The sequence below is a fragment of the Fundulus heteroclitus genome, unplaced genomic scaffold (assembly GCF_011125445.2).
Source record: "Fundulus heteroclitus isolate FHET01 unplaced genomic scaffold, MU-UCD_Fhet_4.1 scaffold_548, whole genome shotgun sequence".
In the NCBI taxonomy this organism is placed as follows: domain Eukaryota; kingdom Metazoa; phylum Chordata; class Actinopteri; order Cyprinodontiformes; family Fundulidae; genus Fundulus; species Fundulus heteroclitus.
The window spans coordinates 26894-48661 of NW_023396976.1; the positions used below are offsets into that span (position 1 = coordinate 26894).

A 21768-nucleotide genomic window follows, 5' to 3' on the forward strand; every position below is an offset into this window, starting at 1 on the left:
ATGACGAGACCCACTATACAAAACAAGGGACTCAGTGATGTTCTATGAACAACCTCATCCTGTACACCAGGAAGATCAAGGAGTTTGTGGTGGATTACAGGAAATTCAGGTAGACTGAACACGCCCCTCTCTGCATACATGGAGAGGTTGTGGAGCTTGTACAGAGCATTTCTTCTGACATCCGCTGTAATGTGAACACCTCCCACCTAGTGAAGGAGGCCCAGCAACAGCTCTTCTTCCTCAGGAAACTAAAACAGACTGGACTTTCTACTCAACTGCTCATAAACATTTATAGGGCAACAATTGAAAGTAAACTTTGTCTCAGCATGATAGCAACAAAGCTGCTCGGCTCAATGGATATTCAGAGCATTACGGTACACTGTGTCACTACCTGATTGGACCTCTGAGCTGTCTACAAGACTGCCTGACTGTAATATCTAAACTAGAAGTGCATTAAAGTAAGGCAACCCGTGTCCGGAGTATGCGCTAGCAACAATAAACCAATTAAGTTAATTCAATATAAAAGTTAAGTTTATTTTGACCTTATGTTAGAAACAGGGCAGTGTAGAGCAACTACTCGGTCTTCCCGGCAGAGACGGATAGCTCTCTCTCTAAGAAGAGAGCGTTGTTAAGGAGGAAACACATCGGACAACCCCTAAATTAGATTGAAGTTCTAATTTGAGATGCATACACACTCCTGTTTGGCAGGGAATAAACGGGAAAACATCCTGTTAACTTCCGGAAGTAACCCAAAACATGAGTCGTCGAAACATAGGATATATTACTGATAATTTAATACCTTATCCATATATTACTGGTAATTTGTCTTTCTTTAATTACTTACCCATGACAAATCACAGAATCACGCAGCTCCATGCATTACCATCTGGTGTAAATTTGCGCTTTTAAAAACACGTTCGTAAGCCGAGCTGCTTTCGTTATGCGGCCAGTGTATTTTCTCCTTAAGGTGACCAGATTTGATTTCTCTAATGAAAACTAGGGACGTCTCTGATTTTGTGAAGCGCAGAATCTCTGCCTAGGGGTTGGTTTGTTTTGTCTGAACTGCAACGCTCACAGGTGGCGGGGAAGGTGCGTTCGGCAAAGCTCTACTACGTTGGGACAACAGCAGGACCGGGTAAATACCTCCTGTTGTGCTAAAGTTGATACATCGAAATCAGGGACATTTCCTGTTTTGCCAGGAACATGTCATCCAAAACGAATTCTGTCCCCAGAAATCGGGGATATTTGGTCACCCTACCGGAGGGGTGGACACTTGGAAAGAATATGTAATGCGCATTATAATCCGGTGTGTTTTATATGTAGACAAAGACCCATATAGACATGTAAATTCATGGTGCACCTTATAGTCCGAAAAATACGGTACTCTCTTTAAGCAGCAGCTTCTACCAAGCCTCCAATATGTCCATCACAGTGTTAGGGCATATACCTACTTGTGAATATGGACCAGATATCTGTTAACAGCTCACAACATTACATTTGACAGATTAAAACAGAAGAGCACACACTTTGATTCCACAAAAACAACTGAACCATAAATGAAATGAATACAATGAACAGCTTTATGCTGGGAATGCAACTCTGAAAAAGCAATTTTGCATATTGCACACTTTGTGCCACTAATGTAATACTACGAATGTCGTTGATGGCAGAGGATGTCACACAGAGCCATGTAAGGCGAGGATGAGCTGCAGGGTAATGCACAATAACCCTCTGCATTAACCTTTAGCCTTCCCTTTCTCATTTTAATCCAGCAAATTCCATTATTATTCCTCGCAGCTCCATTTGCCTTTATAGGAATCCTACTGTGCTAGTAGCTATCGGTGGTCATATAACCAACCTGTATCTGTAGTGTTAATCTTCCATCACTGTGCCTCTTTGAATAAAACCCGAGCTTCAAATCCATCAGTTTGGAAAGGCTACTAATTGCACAAAAAGAGTGATCATCCCCTTGGATGGGCTTAAAGACTTAAAACAAACAGATTACAGCACCACTAAAGTGATAATGCAGGTTTCACTGCAATTTAGCCTATAAAAGAACAACAAAACTGGGGCATTCTGCACTTAGAACAATGTGGTATTACACACGTCAGACTCAAAGATCCACACAGAGCAGTGACCTAATACACTGGCATGTTGTATGAATGCAGAAAGCCTAATCTGGACCTGCCTTGCATGCACAGACTTCCATTAAAGTGCTTATTTTACCCTTTAGTGCTTTTTTTCCATTTAATAAAGACCAGTGTTGCAGCAAACTTTACAATCTGCTCTAATAATAAACCCAGGAATATTTATCCCCAAATCTAATGCAAAAGTCTATGTAAATGCATCACAATGCATTTGTCTGGTCAGTGAGAAAATATTTAAGAAACAATCACAACTTCCATTCTGCATCAGTTGTCTTCAAATGTCATTGAACACTTTGTGGTATGTAATAAAGCTTGTACTTATTGATAATCTGTGATTAATTCTCCCAATCTTCGTAACAAGCTTAGATTTAATTGCAGTCATGTAGCTCTGTATACAGAGAATCCCCATGACTTTGTGACATGTGAATCCAGTTTACATGTAAAGGTAAAATTTTTCATTGCCAATCAATTTTAAATAAAATGTAGTTAGAATGTTTAGCATCAATTCTGCACAATGCAGTTTCACTTATCGGGTCCATGTAAAGTTGTTTGCTTTGCAACGCCGTTGCAGTTGAGAACTAAACTGGAAGTGTGAAAGTCAATTACTGAACTAGGAGAGTGAAAATTATCATACTATCACTCTTCTGTTAGGAATCTTGGCTTTGACTAGTCCTTTCAATTCACAAACTAAATTAGTTCAGTTGTCAAAATGAGTTTTTTCAGCTACAATTTGTTGCTAAAGCAGTGCTTCTACAATTATTTTTTGTCACAACCCCTAGGAAGAAGAAAACATTTCACCCCCACCCCCTCATTGTCCACCATGACTGTAAATTTTATGGTTTGTCCATAAAATTCTTATAACACTTAAAAACTGTTTTAGGTGTACTTATAAGGCAAGTAGGCTACTCCTCTCCATAACATTGCATCTTTGTTGCCATTAAAGAAAACAAAAAAGAAAAAAGAAATATAGATATCATTACAACAAAGAATACCTTTATTGACATTGTTTTTTAGTATCTAAAAGAAAAAAATCTAAAGAGTACCAAAGTGCTTGCATTTTGCTTCATCAAATTTTAAGGCAGACGTTTGTCTTTAAGTTTCTCTACCAGCTGTTCTTGAAGATCGTTAGCAACATCATTTAGGCGACAGTATCATTAGACAGAGGGATTGTTTTTATTATTTGAGCCACTTGCGTCATCCAGCAAGACAGAAACCATGTCTAATGCTGAAGTCAGTATGAACTCTGCTTGTGTGTTTTTTTGTTTTTTGTTTTTGCAGGGAGCGGATCTTATATGACACCACCCTTATATGATGCCAACAGTGCTCGCTGGTTTACTGAAGCAGTATTCACAAAGTGGAATGAATGTTGGCTATATTCTGCACATTTTCACTAAAAAACTCAAGCGGCTTATCAGCGTTGTTGGGGTGAAATGTCTTTAAGTTACGCCTTCATTTATTTGGCTTTAAGCTGCCTGCTACCAACACTTTTAGACACAGTAAACACACCGGACTTTCTTTGTTTCCCATAGTAGTCACAGTGAAGCTAAGCGCTACATACGCTTCATCATATTTCCTCATGTTAAGTTTCAGGGGACTGTCGTTTGTCTCATTATCTTTACCCCGTTTACACTACCCCTTTTTAACCGTGCCGATACCAGTCCGAGCTCGGTAACCGAGATAACTATCGAGTGTAAATGGAACGCAAACTGAACTGAACCAAGCCAGACACAACCGGACCGCGCTAAATGCAGCCCAGTTCCAGAGGTGGGCTCGGCCTGGTTTTTCTCTGGCCCGGTTCTCTAATAACAAAGAGCGCATGAGCAGACCGCGTCATCTCCATGCGGTCAGCTGACATTGCAGACATTCATAAAAATATTAGCTTCCCTACCGTGACACACGATTTCCAGTGATGATTCTGCTTAGCAGTGTGATGAACCTCAGTGTCTGTCGTCGTTTTTTTGCATTGTTTCTAACATTCAGGCAGTTAACCATGCATAACTGCCTGAATGTTACGGGCGCTGCCATTTTGATTTGCTTGGTCCCGCCTTTAATCCCAGAAAGCAGTAGTACCGCAGATCGTCACTAGGTGGCGAGGAGGATCCGAAGAACCGAGATAGCGTGATGTGTAAACGGTCGTCAAAACCAAGCTCGGCTTGGTTAACTGATCCAAGCTCGGACCGAGCTTGGCATGGATCGGTTTAACAAGGGTAGTGTAATTAGGGCTTCTGTCTCTTTCTCTGCCTTTTTTCATCCCTGTTAAATATATTTTAATGAAATCTCTTGAGTGTTTGTTCGCTGCACTTCATATCTACTGTGGTGTACTGTGCCCTACTATTTGAGAAGTACTATGCTAAAGTAAAGTCTTTTTTTCTTCCTATGGCTTTTTAAAGATGGATCCACAATTTATATCAACTTGCCTAGATTATTGTAATCCCCTATACGTCAGTTTAGATTAGTAATCCCTTCACTGTTTGCAGCTCATACTAAATGGTGCTCCTTGTCTGTTAACATGAACTACAAGACGGGGACGTACAGTATAATTCCATATCTGGCTTTATGTTTCCCTGCCTTAAAGGAGCAATAAGTGGTTTTTCACCCCACTGGGCGGGGCTTGAGCACTGTCTGTAGACCTAAACAAGATGTGTAACAAGCCACGCCTCTCTCTACCTCAGCTCCAGCTTCAAGGTGGCACCCTTTTCCCCTCTCATTCTCACCCGTCGCTTTGTATAAATACAAAACAGAACAGCATCACCTCTCAGAGGAACATCTGTAGTCAAGGAGTAAGTAACTAACGCATAACTTTATAAGTTATGGACGTCACTTCCTGTTTGCGGTAAGGCGTATTGTATCACTTCCTGTTTTCACTGCGTGAGCAACGGTTTGTTGCTCCAGATTCTCTCGCTTTTATCTTTAATCTCTTTGCTGTAACATCTGTTTCTAACACATAAGCACTTTTAAAACATTTTCTGTTGCTGCACATCACGCTTGGGAACTTCTCGTGTTTCACGGTTTGCTCTCTTGGCGTGGTAGAAGGGCGCTAGCCTAGCTTTAGCCTAGCCTAGCTTTAGCTCCACAATGGCTTCCTCTCCTACTATTACTTCAGCTTCTCCGTCTCTGACTAAGTCTCCCCTTATCTCCTGCTCTCTGTGTCAGATGTTTAGCTATTCCTCTGCCTCCTTTAGTGATAATGGTACTTGTAATAAATGTAGTGTTTTTGTAGCTTTGGAGGCGAGGGTGTCAGAATTAGAGTCCCGGCTCCGTGCTATGGAAAGACCAGCTGATAGCCGCCCCTCTGCTAGCGCGGAGCCACATAGACATAGCGTTAGTTCACTTAGTGGTCCTCCAGAAGCACCCGAGCAGCCGGGTAAGCAGGCCGGCTGGGTGACAGTTCGTAGGAAGCATAGCTCTAGATTTCAGCCCCCAGTTCACCACCAACCCGTCTGCGTTTCAAACAAATTTTCCCCACTCAGCGACACACCCGCTGAGAAGCCGATCCTGGTTATTGGGAGCTCAATAGTCAGAAACGTGGCACTAGAGACACCAGGGACCATAGTTAAATGCCTGCCAGGGGCCAGAACGGGCGACATAGAATCTTACCTAAAACTGCTGGCTAAGGATAAGCGTAAATACAGTAAGATTGTTATTCACGCTGGCGGTAATGACACCCGATCACGCCGATCGGAGGTCACTAAAGTTGGTGTTGCTTCGGTGTGTGAGTTTGCTAAAGCAATGTCGGACTCCGTAATTTTCTCTGGTCCCCTGCCTGATTTGACCAGTGATGACATGTTTAGCCGCATGTCATCATTCAACCGCTGGTTGTCTAGGTGGTGTCCTGAAAACGACGTGGGCTACATTGATAACTGGAGAACTTTCTGGGGAAAACCTGGTCTGATCCGGAGAGACGGCATCCATCCTACTTTGGATGGTGCAGCTCTTCTTTCTAGAAATCTGGCCAGATTTATTAGTCCTCCTAAATGCTGACAACCCAGGGTCCAGACCAGGAAGCAGAGCCGTAGTTTAACACACCTCTCTGCAGCTTCTGTACTGTTACCCATCCATTATCCTATTGAGACGGTGTCTTTCCCACGGCCAAAACTTAACAGATCAAAAACTTATCTAAAAAGAACAAATCATAAAAACCTAATAAAAATCAATACGGTTCACCTTGAACCTAAAAATAAAACAATTAAATGTGGTCTATTAAATATAAGGTCTCTCCCTCCAAAGACTTTGTTAGTTAACGAATTGATTTCTGATAAACAGATTGATTTGTTTTGTCTCACAGAAACCTGGCTACAAGAGGACTACGTTAGTATAAATGAGTCAACTCCCTCCAATTATTCAAATTTCCACATTCCCAGATCTGTGGGAAGAGGAGGAGGAGTGGCAACCATCTTTCAGTCTGATTTATTAATTAGTCCCAGGCCAATTAATAACTACAGTTCTTTTGAACATTTAACCCTCAGTTTCCCTCATCCAAACTGCAAAGCAATAAAACCTCTTCTGTTTGTTGTTTTGTATCGTCCACCAGGCCCTTACACTCTTTCAGATTTCTTATCTGATTTGGTGTTAAATACTGATAAGGCTATTATAGTGGGTGATTTTAACATCCATGTTGACACAGAATGTGATAACCTTAGTGTAGCCTTTAAAACTATCCTAGATTCAATTGGTTTTGCTCAAAATGTGCATAAACCGACGCACTCTTGGCTCCATACTTTAGACCTTGTGCTGACATATGGCATTGATTGTGAAGAATTAACAGTATTTCCTCACAACCCTGTCCTATCTGATCATTTTTTAATAATATTTGAGTTTAATCTAACTGAGTTCTCCACCCCTAAAAGAGGGTTCCATTATAGTAGATCTTTATCGGATAATGCTGTATCAAAACTTAAAGAGTCTGTCCCCTTTTTAATATCCTCCGTATTGCAGAAATGCCCTGTAGATGGCAGCAATGTTGTTTCTTCCAATTCACAAATAGATGTCTTTGTAAACGGTATGACTTTGTCATTGCGTTCTGCATTAGACAATGTAGCTCCCTTGAAAAAGAAGGTGATTATTCACAGGAAGCTGGCTCCTTGGTTTAATTCAGAGCTGCATTCCTTGAAACACAATGTTAGGAAATTGGAGAGAAAATGGCGCTCTACACACCAAGAGGAATCCTACTTAATCTGGAAGAACAGTCTATTGTTGTATAACAAGACCCTTCGCAGAGTTAGAGCAGCATATTTTTCATCATTAATTGAGGAGAATAAGAATAATCCTAGATTTCTCTTCAGTACAGTTGCCAAACTTACCCAGAGCCACAGCTCTGTTGATCCATCTATTCCCTTAGCTCTTAGCAGTAATGATTTTATGGGATTCTTCATAAATAAAATTGATTCCATTAAAAATAAAATAATTGGCATCCTCCCAAACATGATTACCTCATCCTCAGTAAGTGAGGCAGCATTGGAGGAATCCTTAGAACCTACGCAGTGTCTGAACTGTTTAAAAGCAGTAGAGCTTTCTGAGCTATCTAAAATTTTAGCTTCATCTAAACCTTCTACCTGTATGTTAGACCCAATCCCAACCAAGTTGTTTAAGGAGGTATTCCCTCTGATCAGTGGTCCTATTTTAGACATGATTAATCTATCCTTGGTAAATGGATATGTACCACTGGCTTTTAAAGTAGCTGTTATTAAACCTTTACTTAAGAAACCATCTCTTGATCAAGATGAGTTAGTAAATTACAGACCTATATCTAATCTTCTTTTCTTATCTAAAATTCTTGAGAAAGTAGTTGCTAATCAACTATGTGAACATTTACAAAGTAATGACCTACTTGAGGAGTTTCAGTCAGGCTTCAGAGCTCATCATAGCACTGAAACAGCTCTGGTGAAGGTCACCAATGATATTCTCATGGCCTCAGATAATGGACTTGTGTCTATACTTGTCCTGTTAGATCTCAGTGCTGCATTTGATACAGTTGATCACAATATTCTCCTACAAAGACTTGAGCATACTGTAGGGATTAAGGGAAAAGCATTAGGCTGGTTTAAATCTTATCTGTCGGACAGATTCCAGTTTGTTCATGTTAATAATAAATCTTCCCCAAACTCTAGGGTCACCTGTGGAGTACCACAGGGTTCAGTCCTTGGACCAATTCTATTTACTATATATATGCTTCCGATTGGCAAAATTATCAGACAGCATGGGATTAATTTCCACTGTTATGCTGATGACACTCAGCTATATTTATCCATAAATCCTGATGAATCCAATCAGTTACTTCGACTGCAGTCATGTCTTGATGACATCAAAAGCTGGATGACTTTAAATTTCCTGCATTTAAATTCTGACAAGACAGAAGTTGTAATCTTTGGGCCAGAGTCTTCAAAAAATAAAGTTCTTAATCAATCCCTTAATCTGGATGGCATTAACTTGGCCTCTGGTAATAAAGTTAAAAATCTTGGTGTTGTTTTCGACCAAGACATGTCATTTAAATCCCATATTAAACAGGTTTCCAGAGTTTCCTTTTTTCACCTCCGGAATATCGCCAAAATTAGAAACATTCTGTCCAGGAGTGATGCTGAAAAACTAGTCCATGCATTTGTTTCTTCAAGGCTGGACTATTGTAATTCTTTACTATCAGGAAGTCCACAAAATGCAGTTCAAAGCCTTCAGCTGATCCAAAATGCTGCAGCAAGAGTTCTGATGAAAATCAACAAGAGGGATCATATTTCTCCAATTTTAGCTTCCCTTCATTGGCTTCCTGTTAAATCAAGAATAGAATTTAAAATTCTTCTTCTAACGTATAAAGCCCTTAATAATCAAGCTCCATCATATATCAGAGCTCTGATTACCCCGTATGTTCCTAACAGAGCACTTCGCTCTCAGACTGCAGGTCTGCTGGTGGTTCCGAGAGTCTCTAAAAGTAGAATGGGAGGCAGATCCTTTAGCTATCAGGCTCCTCTCCTGTGGAACCAACTCCCAGTTTTGGTCCGTGAGGCAGACACCCTATCTATTTTTAAGACTAATGTTAAAACTTTCCTTTTTGACAAAGCTTATAGTTAAATTGGCTCATACCCTGAGCTATCTCTATAGTTGTGCTGTGATAGGCCTAGGCTGCTGGAGGACATCAGGGTCTAATTTTCTCACTCTACTGATTTCTACTGTTCTTCAGTCTACTGTTCTCCAGTTTTGCATTGTATTACATTGAAATGACTGTCGTCATTTCAGCTTTTAACTTTTTGCTCTCTCTCTTTTTCTTCATAGTAGGTACACCTGGTCTGGCGTTCTGTTAACTGTGACATCATCCAGAGAAGACGGCTCACCCGCTACTTCCATCTAATGTAGAACAGATTACTAGATCAATGTGTGCTTCTGTGCTTTTTTGTCTCTTTTGTTGTGTCTCTGCTCTGTCTTCTGTAACCCCAGTCGGTCGAGGCAGATGACCGTTCATACTGAGCCCGGTTCTGCCGGAGGTTTTTCCTTCCCGTTAATGGGTGTTTTTTCTTCCCACTGTCGCTTCATGCTTGCTCAGTATGAGGGATTGCAGCAAAGCCATGTACAATGCAGATGACTCTTCCTGTGGCTCTACGGTTCCCCAGGAGTGAATGCTGCTTGTCGGGACTTTGATGCAATCAACTGGTTTCCTTATATAGGACATTTTTGACCAATCTGTATAATCTGACCCAATCTGTATAATATGATTGAACTTGACTTTGTAAAGTGCCTTGAGATGACATGTTTCATGATTTGGCGCTATATAAATAAAATTGAATTGAATTGAATTGAATAATACTATTAGCAAGACAAACATTTGATTTGCTGGCCGTGTTCTCTGCCATTTTTTACCTGCCGATGCTATTTTAGAGCAGGGAGAGGCTAAGCCCTGACTGGCAGCTGTTCACATTCACGTACATGCATGCCCGGCCGGCACGGCTCTGTAAACAAGAGACTGGAGAACAACTCAGAGAAATGGTGTGTGACATTATACCATAGTCCATCTGAAAAGATACCTTATGTTCTTCATAAAACAATTTATTAGTACTTTCAATCTAAAATAATGAAATTTTGCTTTTTAAGTGTCTTCATGGTTTTGCCCCATCATATTTAAAGAATGTTATAAAATTTTCATACATCCATATGAGCCTTTAAGGTCAGACAAGCAGTTGCTCTTATTCCGATATTCCGAAGTCCAATCATGAAGGGGGGAGCATACCTTTTCTGTTCAAAACTGTGCAATAATCTACTGATCCATATAGGTTAATCTCAGGACTAGTAAGGTGTTTTTAAAGACCCACCTATACTCCTTGGCTTTCAAATGAAATAGCGCTTGTATCATGTTTCCGGAGTAGGTTGTATCTGGATTTAAGTGCAGACAATAGCTCAGCACCCGGATGATGAGGTGAATAATGTATTTTAATGAATGAACACAAACTTACGAAGTGGACAGGGAGTAAACTGGAGGTGGTAAACTAGGGGTTACATAATGGGGGTAATCACAATAGAGTCTCGTTTAAGGAGAGGAAACCATCTTGTGCTACCTGTACTCCACACAAATTACAGTGACAGCGGGGTTTGTCTGGTAACCTAAAACTTTGTAATGCTGTGATTCGCTCGTGGAATTGCAATGTGCAATTCGCTTATGGTCGCCATCTTGCTTTCTGATTGTTCTGCGGTTCTGCTGGCAGATGAGGACAACACTTATTTCTGCAGGTTCAAGAAGAACTACGTAAACACTATCAGGATGAACACTTGATATATACCCTGCCAATCTTCTCATTCAATGGTTGTCTTCATTTTTATCACTACCTCTGGGAACTCATTCAGGACTGTTGGAAAACCATTTCAGGTGAAGGCCAAGAGTGACCAAAGTAGGTATCAAAATAGGGGGAGGGGTATTTAGAAAAAGCTAAAATATACAAGATATTTTGATTTGATTTCACAATTTTGTGTTTGATACATAATTCCATACTCTTTGGGTCATAGTTTTGAGAGTCTTCACTATATATCTGCATTGTAGAAATTCATACAAATAAGGAAACGTCATTGATTAACAAAGGTGAGTCCAAACATTTAACTGGTAGTGTATGTTTTTTTTTTTTTAAGATGAATATATGTTTTTTTGTGTTTTTTATATGGTCATGTGGCAAGGCCCCTTTTGGGGTGACGGTGGCGCAGGAGCTAGGGAGTTCATCCTGAGACTGGTGGGTTGCCAGTTCAACGCCACGGTCCGACTGTATCAGTTGTTTTGTCTCTGAGACTTGACCCGCTTTGCTTGTTGGCAATGGTCAGAGGACTCAGTGGCACTGATGAATTGCAGCCACACTTCTGTCAGTCTGCCCCAGGGCAGCTGTGGCATGTGTTAGAGTGTGAATGGGAGAATGACTGACTGTGTGAAGCGCTTTAGGGTCCTCTGGAATTGATAAAGTGCCGTACAAGTACTGACCATTTACCATTTAAGCAGATGTACAAGAAATGTGACAAGTGTTACTTCCCTCCCAGGTGCTGTTTCAGGTTCTACCTCTGATGCAAGATGCTACATCTTTAATATCCTCCAGACAACAATATTAACTTTAATGACACTGTAGCTGACGTTCAAATAAAATTTGTCTGCAGTATAGAACAATGTGTTTTGTCTAATGGAATGGTTGGAGAGTTTTTCCATCAAATATTCTTGCTTCTATTTCTTTCAGTTGGCAGGAGAAGCCCAGGAGCTGTTCTCTGTGCGTCATGGACCTGTGCGAGCTGCTCGGATTCTTCCTGCTCCTCACATCAGTGAGTACAGTCTGAGACACTGGAGCAAATCAAGCTGCCATACAACAGTAGTGTTGTTTCAGAGTTTCATGTGCTATGTGCATAACGGTCAGATTGACCCTGTCAGATCATTGGATCTCTGATTAGGCCTAGTTTTTACTGTCTAAAGCACACTCTTTTATTAGTTCAAGAAAATATATGTAACCAAACAAACATTTAACGCAGACTAAATTTTGTTTACTGCTAAACTATATAGGTTTAGGAATGAATGTATGAGCATAGTGATCAGGATAGAAGAAGAAAAATGTTAAATTGTTTGGACGTTTACATTTTAAATGTCTCAGCCAAGCAACAACAGCTTTTGGTCTGCATCTTATCACTTAATGTATTAATCTTTGTTTAAAAACACATAATATCCAGGGTGCTATGTTTTTTAAAGTTTGAAAATGCATCTTCAAGACTTTCTTTTTAACATGTGGTCTCAGAAAAGTCTTTGGTTAACTTGATTTCAAGCGTCCAAGGTCAGCACTTAAAATTTAATTCCCAATGGCGCACTGTGTGTAGCTTTGGGTTGTGGGCACTTTAAATGGTGCTGTATCATTTAAATTAAAGAGTACTCCGTACTACCTCATGCTCATGTGGAAGCCAGTCTGCGATTTCTCTTGGCCTTGTCTCACTTAGTGGTGGAAAGCCTCTCCAGTAAGTGTCTCTTTGTTGCCAAAGACTTGTTGGAAATCTGTGTTCTGACTATTCTCTTGGTCAATCCTTTGACCATTTTTAATTGTAATTGTGTGTGAAATGTTATTAAATAATGGAAATAAACATTAATAAACATGTTTTCTGGATAGAACTGTTTCAATTCTGGAATCCCAAATGAACACAATTTGAAATGACAAGTCTCTATCCTCACAGTTAATGTGCCAATAGCATAACAGTAACACAAATTAACAGATCTGCTGGTCAAATTCCAATTTTTAAAAAGCTCTGACCTGCACCATTCCAGTCTAGAATCACCCTTAATGAGCAATGGTGAGCAGGGTATACCTTATTTATATCTCACGTTCTCCTAGATAAAATATTGTGTCAAGCAGTGGACAGTAGTGTGGTTCCTGGCAACACCTTTGAGAGAAAGTGCCGATTTCTGTTAGAAAAGCACACCATTGTATATTTATTGTTAAACATGATGATGTTGGGATTGACCAACATTGTCCTTACTCTTTGTCTTTTTTACCTTTTATCAAAATGTCCATCACTTTCTGTGAGATATAGCTTTGGAATCACTAACTTCTCTGTTAGATGTGTTCATGGGAGGGAGAATGGATCTAAATACCTGTCGGTTTGCAGAAATGAATACAGTGTCTTGGAAAAGTAGATTAAATTAGATTAGTCTTAACTTTATTGCCATTACAGAGGTACTGGTGCAAATCAACGAAATGCAGATTAGCATCTAACCAAAAGAGTGCAATAAGCATAAGAGCACTCAGCAGAAATGGTGTAGTTTATAGGAGATACGGTACATGTTGTTTTATAGCATATGGACGGTATTAACCGTTGCAAACCTATATATAGGTGAGACGATTTATACAGGTGAGTGAGCAAAATATGCACAATGATTGATTGAGCTAATATTAACATATAAAGATGGATTTGTGTGTTAAATGTAGGTCGCTCCTACACACAAACAATAACATAATTTACAATAAAGGAAATGGATGACAAATTAGGTGATATAAATAAGGAGACAGTGAGCTACAAAAGTACGTAAATAATAAGTAGTAGCTATCTATCTTACTAAACGAATGTAATAAATGGTACATAATACTATGCAAACAGATTGTTTAAAGTGTGCATGTGCAGAACAGTCCAGTAGTGCAGTGATGATGGTCTTTGGTCACTGAGGGAATGAGGAGTTGAGGGGTCTGTGTAAATTGATGTGTAGGTTGTCAGCAGGTGACAGAGTTCAGTAAAGTCACAGCTATGGGGGATAAAGCTGTTCCTCACTGTGGGTCCTTGTCCAGAAGGTTGTGAAGCTCCTGCCTGAGGGCAGGAGGGAAGACAGTCCATGTGCTGCTTTGCAGGAGTCAGCTGGACAAAGACTGTGCTTCCTCTGGCGGTCCTCAATGGCAGAGGACCATAGGACCGCCAGAGGAAGCACTGGAAGTACCATAGGAACCCATAAGGGTTCCTATGGTACGCTAAGCCGTTTTTATTACCTGCCACTATCCTTTGCGCTATGAGACAAAGCAGCTCTCATACCAGTTTGTGACACAGGATGCTCTCAGTTACACAGTGGTAAAAGTTCACCAGCATGGCTGAAAACAGATGGTTGTTCTTCAGAGTTCTCGGTAAGAACAGGCACTTGTTAGCTTTCTGTACCAGGCTGGGGTTTTTGGTGTTCCAGTACAGGTTCTCTGAGATATGTAACATGTTATGCTACATACATATGCTATGCTGTTGGACTTCTTGGCTGTTTGCTTTTTTTTTTTTTTTTTTTAAACAAATGCTATGTTCAAGCAAAGGGTGACCTACAAACCAGCCAAAGTGGAAGGATGAAATCCCCCTGAATGACAGATATTTAAATGGTTATTCTGTCCCAACAATGTAGTTGCAAATGCCGGATGAACAGCTCTGCTCTTAGTTCTGAAGTCAAGATCTGCGGTGCAAAGATTAGATGCTCATCAAACACAAGGTTCAAATTTAAACTCTGCAGGTGTCAGTCAAGCTGGTTTGTGGCATTTCTTTTTTTGTGTGAGGAAAAACAGCTTTTTGTTCTCCATCCATCTTCCGGTCTTTTGGCAAATTTCAACGGCACACAATGGCAGCAGTTGAAGGCTCCTGGACGGGGATGAAAGCAAAGATCCAGTAATAAGAAGCAGCAGATAGCTCGACACATGAGGGGAGTAATTCTCTCAGCAGAAAATAAATATGAATTGGGTAGGATACCGATTGCAATCTGCTAGAGTCCAAACAGTGTTGCACTGTGACAGGCCATTAAAAGGCCGATTGTCTAGCTTGAGACTCTGTGTGGGTGGACTTAAAGAGTCCCGAAAATAGGTGTAGATTATAAAAAGCAAGGTCTCCTTTTTCTAGAACATTGAATTTGGAATAATAAAATCTGAGATTTTATTTTTAAGCCAACTCGCCCAGCCCTTACAAATACTTTGAATAAAATGTTCAATAAAGGATCTCATTTCAAACTTATGTCAGTTTGTCTTCCTTCAAAATGGAGTCATACTTGTACTAAATACTTCTGTGAAAGTTCACATCCACAGCTTTTTGTTTTTTCTCTACCCTAGCACCCTTTCTCAGTAGTGAGCAGTAGGTGCTTCACTTTCAGTCCAGTACAGTAGTAATCAAATCAACGTCTCCCTGTTCGTCAGATGTTTCGCTTTTACCGAGGAGGCTTATTTTGGAACTATGTCATTTTGCTAAGTCTCAGAGCAGCAATATTTATGTTAGAGCTCAGGATCATGACTGAGAAAGATGCCTGATGACAAACATGAAAGGAAAAAGGACCCTTTTGGGAGTGTTAGGGACTGGTGGGCCAGCCAGTTCTGCGCTCACGCCATACCACAGGAACTCGGGCTGATTACTGTCGAGCCTCAAATTACAGCCTTCTCAAAGGGGACATCTTCTCCAATCTGAGCACCCCCAATCCCCTGATCCCCTTCCCAACTTTAACTATGAGACAATTAAGGCAAACATGGAATCCCTCCACTTAATGCAACATGTTGTCTCTGCTGTAGTTTCTTTGCTGGGATTTAAACCCAAAATCCCCAAATAAACAGGACTAGGGTTCTTATGTCCCCAGATTTATCATACTTATCTTTCGTCATTTCTTTGTTTTTCATTCTAAGTTATTATAGCCTTTTCTTGAAAACGGTGGCAAAGGTTCAATTACATTTAAGATCAAGTTTTTAAGCCATATTACCATGAATTTACATCCCCAGCATGCAATAGACTTGCTTGTTGATTTGAGAGCAGGCAACACAAAATGTCTCAGATATTGAACATGCCCATCTGTGTGCTGCTTGTCTCATCCATGGACTCCTCTTCCTCCCTAGGTCCTCTGAAAACAGACGGCTTTGCTGAGAAGAGACCGTTGCTGGTGGTCTGCAAGAGTGCAGGCTCCTCAGGGTGAGTTAATGAATCATTGCTTCCTGAAACAGCGTTTCCTCACTACAACATATATCATGTGTAAAGGTCACTTTAAAAACAACACATATGCAGATAACAATTTAGCATCATAATCTTTTTTTCTAATGTAAAACAACAAAATGGTGGAAAGAACATAGTAAAGCGGAGTTTTTTTTGGGGGGGGGGGGATTTTTTGGCTTCCATCTAGCATTTTTGGCATGGTCTTGATGTTTTACAAACTTTTTCATCTTAGTTTCATAGACAGACCAGTGAGGTCTGTGATGCATGAATTTAGAAACCCGAGTTTAGAATAAAACAAGCTTAGAACCTGATAAAGGCATTTTAGAAGATTCCCTGCTTTAAACTGATTCAGATGATTGCAGTTCATCTTCTGCTGGTGTCTGAAAAGCTTTGATAAATACTTACCTCCTTGTTCTTGCTCTGGATAAGGCCAAATTCACTGACGCAAATCCCCATATATGTATGTGAATATATATATATATATATATATATATATATATATATATATATATATATATATATATATATATATATGTATATATATATATGTATATATATATATATATATATATATATATATATATATATAAAATATGTCAAAGGATTAAAAATTTTAATCGGATTAATCGCATAATTTCAATAGTTAACTCGATATTAATCGCAATTTAATCGCATATTATATCTTTTTATTTCTAAAAGTTATTTCTAAAAATCATTTATTTTTTTATTTTCAAGCACTTTTCAGAATTGGAATGAAGACATCCTGGTCCCATAAAATGTTAAACTCTGGCCAATAATGGCTCAATCGCTAATCATAACGCCCTGATGTTTACACAATGTGTAAACAAATGTGTAAATAAATAAATATTTCATTCAGAAATATTCTTTGCCTCTTAAACAAAGATGGACATGGTATAAAGCAGGGGTCTTCAAATTCATTTAAGGTGAGCCTCCCCTTGGAATAGGTAAGGATAACTTATGGGTTGGAGTAAAATGAGTCCATAGTTCCACAGGAGGCTTTTTCGCTTGTTTCTGGTGCGACTCGCTTCCACAGTGTCGCTTCACACGCTCCACTCCGTGTATAAATAACAAATAACCACAAAAACTCTCTGAGAATCACCTTTCTCTGGTCTCACACAGTTAGAACCCGTTCTCCAGTCCATGTTGTAGCTGCAGTTTATTTTTTTATTTTTGACGTAGTTTCCTTAATAATCTGTATGCATCAAAATCCTTGTGATTTTATTTAATGAGTGTCCTGGTTCAGCGGCTCATCAGGTGGAGCTGCTGCTTATTGACTGACAGCAGCTCTGACTGCAGCTCTGCCTTCTTTGTTTCATAAAAGCAGTCTTGTATAAAGTACTGAAATCTCGGAGTCAAGTAAAAGTATAAGTACCTCTCCAAAATATGACTTTGGTAAAAGTCCAAGTCACTGACTGAAATGTCACTTGAGTAAAAGTCTTTAAGTATCTGAAATGTCTTGTACCTAAGTATGAAAATTACTGTAAAAATACATGTACTCAAGTAATGTAATAAAAAGTATAAGTAAAAAGTAAAACAAAGCAAATGCAGTTTGAATGACATTTTTTAGATTTTAGTAAACTTTGAAAGTCAAATTCACTTGAAATAATATAAACAGCCAAGTTTAGACAGAAAATACAACCTTTTTGTAAGCTTTCACTTTTCCTTCTTCAAGTAAGGTCAGTGCTATGCACTTTAAAATTGTACACAACCAAGTGCAGGCAAAATTTAGACCAGGGGGTGTATACTAAGAACATGGATTATTGATAAACCAGGTCCAGTTACTCTACAGGAAGTGGTAAACCTGCTAATAGATACACCTGCAGGTTATCATTTAGTTAAGAAAATTAGGACTCTCTGTTATTAGATGCTTTACCTATACCACAAGGTTAATTTAACCTGCCCTACCACTGAACCAGCTTCTTATCCTGTTGGTGGTGATGAACAAGCCCAGGCAAGTCCCGACTTTGTCGTAGTCAATCAGTAGGTGATCTTTTTCTCTTTTTGTAACGAGTAACTAAACCAAACATTGAAAATGTATTGGAGTAAAAGTATGCTTTTAAATTCAGAAATATAGTGAAGTAAAAGTAAAAGTTATCAAAAAAATGTATACTTGAGAAAAGTATAAAGTACTCCAAAATATACTTAAGTACAGTAGTGAAGTATTTTTACTTTGTTACTATACAACACTGCATAAAAGTGCAGGTGGAATAATATTTATGATTTTTATTTTACTTTTTCCGAATCAGACCCAGTCAAACCGGGACATTGTTTCATATTCTGACCCTTCTTCTTCTTCTTCAAAAAAAAAAAGAGTGTCATGCTAAATTAGCCGAGCTGAGTTACTGGAAGTGAGGGAATAAACACTGACAGGTGACATAGCCACAGGTGGAAATAATTTATTAATTAGCTGCAGGAGCAGCAACAGACATGTTTACTGAGGGAAGTTGTTGTCAGCTGTTCTATCCGCTGAACTTTCTGACCTGCTGGTTCACACAAATCCAAAAAACCTTTGACCACCACTACTTTCATTTATGTCATCTGTGGTCAGTTTGAGACGCTCTTTCAAAAGTTAAAAAGATTAAACACCGATAAAACTCAGACTGGCAGTCCGCTTTGCAAAGACCAGCCCTACTCTCCTTCTGATTGGCTAATGTCCTGGCTCTGCCAGATTTCATTGGTTGAATGCAGCTTCTGTTTAAAATCTTGAATAAAAAGTCTACACGGAACATTTTGCGCTCATTTTCCAAATGACAAAATCCGTCGCAGCGACGGAGAACTTTAACCTGTATTACATGTTATTTCTGATGTTTGGCACTTTGTTTTATTTTGTTTTTATGAACAGAATAAACTTCTGCATTACTCCCCAGAAGCTGGAAAGAAAAGAGATAAAAACATTTTTCACACCTCACTTAGTAACTCAAATACATATATTAGGCTAATACATTAAAACTTTTTCTTGTTTTTTTTCAATCCCACCGTTATGTTTAGTAATTTCTCCCAAAGGCTGCAGCATTTTGATTTAATCCATCTGAATGCAGTATTTGCAAGCCATACGCTGATTGGATGAAAAAAAAAAAAAAAGCCTGTCTGTGATTGGCTGGTGGAGTGGACAGTTTTTGAAGTTGTGAGCGCAGAAACAGCCGAGCGACTGCACAGCTGGTGTTGAGCGTTGAATGAGCAGGTCCAGCGCGTGAGCTGAGATGGAACAGAGCGTAAGGACAGTGCGCTCTTTTCAGAGTTGAACGCGCGCAAGACGCAAGTGAGTGCGTGTTGTCTCACTGCGTGCTTGGATTGGTTCTTGTGCGCTCAAACAAAAGGCACAAATATCTTCTTCCCCAGCACATTGTTCGCGCCTCCCCTGTGACTCTTTGGCGCCCCCCAGGGGAGGCGCGCCTCACCTATTGAAAACCACTGGTATAAAGCATTTACACATTAAGTAATAGTAATTTTACATTTCAATAAAGTCACAAATTTTATTAATTTTTTCACTCTCTCACATCTAATCCTGAGCTTTCACACCAACAACAATAATTTCTTCTGATATTTTTGCATGCTGTTTATATCCACATTAAAATGTCCAGGTCCTCCAGTCTTACAGTTTGCTTGCAACAGGGGCAGGAGCTTAATTCCCTTGAAAGAGAACTGTTTAGCACAGCTTCATGTGCTGACACTGTAACTCCAGGGTACTTCATTTGGCAACGTGATTCAGCCTTAGTTTGTCAAATACAGAGACAACAATTTAATAAGCATTAAAGTATGGTTTATGGGTTGGGTTTCTTCAATGTTATCAGAGTGTAAAAACTCATCTTCAGAACCAATCTCTGCTCAAAATGGTGATCTACTCCACATGATGTACTTTCAGCAATTATCACTGGTTATTGCAACCATTAACTGCAGAAAATAGTTGCTCCCTCTGCCTTTACTCCCGTCGGCTCCTGTGTCAGTCTAGAGGGGGATGCGCTGCTGCGCGAATTGAGGCGGAGGAATATTTCAGCTGGTTATACTCACTGTGTCTGTAGTGCAAGCACAGGTCTCTTTGTAACTCCTGTATATCGTCCCTTATTTTAGAGCCTAAATAAGCGACTTCACTTTCAGAAACAAGCCTAAAAAACCTCAACCTGCAACTGATGAAATTTACAAGCAACTTTAGATAAAAGAGGCTCAAAGTTGTATAAATAAGCGGATTTGGCAACATCTTTTGGTCTGTTTCGCTACAGTCTCTAGCATTCTTGGAACTACGGAAAGCGCCGAGGGTAAAAAAAAAAAACACAGTCCGGAGAGCGCTGCAGGGGAAAAAAACATAAGGAACAGTGTGTGTGTTTTAATGTGTAATTAATGTGCATTAAAAAAAATGTCGGCATTATGGTCTAACAAAATGAACGCGTTAATAGCCCCTTTGTTTGTTTGGCCTATGGTATCTTCTTGCTTCCACCCACTGGACCAGAGGATACTGCAGTTTTCCTTCACAACTTTCCCCTTTGCCAATGGGTTTACCCGGGGAAACCAAAGCCTGGGACTTTAAATCCTGGGGCTTGTATTGGAAAAGGGGCTTATGTATGTGATTCTGCCTTTGTTGAAGGTTACATATTCATTTGCTAACAGTTCAGTTGTTTTTATGATTGACTGTAGTAGTTCTGATTAGAGTAATTCTTTTTTTTCTTGGACTAGCTCAACCTCATAGTTATTTTTTCCTGTTTGTTGATTTTTGCTATTTAGTTTATGGTGCCTCAAGTTCTCTGTTCAAGATGAAATTAGACCAGAGACTAATAATACTATGAGCTGAATTTGTTTCCTTAATTTATGAAAAACTGGGTTAAGTTTTCAGAACTTCTTTATTGGTGTATGCTTTTAGGAACACAAGAAGTGAAAGGAACTTTCACATCTATTTTTTTCACAGTGATTTCACCTACAAGAAATACTACAACTGAAAGCCGTTTTTACCGTGTATGGGGGGCTTTTGTACCAACCCGTGACTTGCAAACAAGTGAAAATGAAACTGTGATGTGGGCATAGTGAGTGGGATTCATTGCGGCATTATGGTTGGACCTGCTAACCTGCCAGCCTAGCTCAGACAGACGAACATATGGACAGACAGGAGGGACATTAAGCAGATGCCAGTTCTCAGTTCATAGCTCTCACAACTGGGAGTGTAATGTCTTGGTTTTATGAAAAAATTAATTTTAGTACTCTGTGTCAAGGCCTCCTAAACTATTTTTTTTTTTTAAATAATCAGTAAATAACCTTCCCTTTACCCTTTCTTTGACTTACTCTTCCAGAGCAACACAAAATTGACCTTAATATATCCTCTCCAGCAAATAAGATAAGGAAGTCTGTCTTCAGCTGTGTCTTAACAGAGACCACCTTCGTGATGTTTTCCAGGACCAGCTGGCCCCGTCTTTTTGACACCGTCGCCATTGCTTCTGCTTTTCCTATGTCCTCATTGACATTGAGACATGTAGCACTTTGACGGTTTGGCAAATCACCCAGGCGTCGCTTGCCACTAATGCTGAAAACATGCCCTATGTTGAAAAGCAGAAATCCTGACCCCTGGCTGAATGACATAGCCTGGTTCTACCTCCTGGAGAAGTGCTTGGTAAATAACACTCTGGTAAGACGCAAGAAGGAAAAAGGCTTCCGGGTGCGGCTCAGTACTTTCCATACGGCCTGTTCATAAACGTACTACAGTCCTCACACA

At 39.7% G+C, this 21768-nt stretch overlaps 1 protein-coding gene across 1 annotated transcript in view; it reads left to right on the forward strand.

Moving 5' to 3' along the window:
- The window catches only part of LOC105937469 (BCAS3 microtubule associated cell migration factor), a gene marked incomplete at its 3' end in the record, with an annotated part of 67969 nt that overhangs the window by 14636 nt on the left and 31565 nt on the right, over positions 1 to 21768 (forward strand). Inside the window, 2 exon segments of the mRNA XM_036132816.1 lie at positions 11834 to 11915; positions 15959 to 16031. Of these exon segments, the coding sequence (XP_035988709.1) occupies positions 11834 to 11915; positions 15959 to 16031 (155 nt within the window).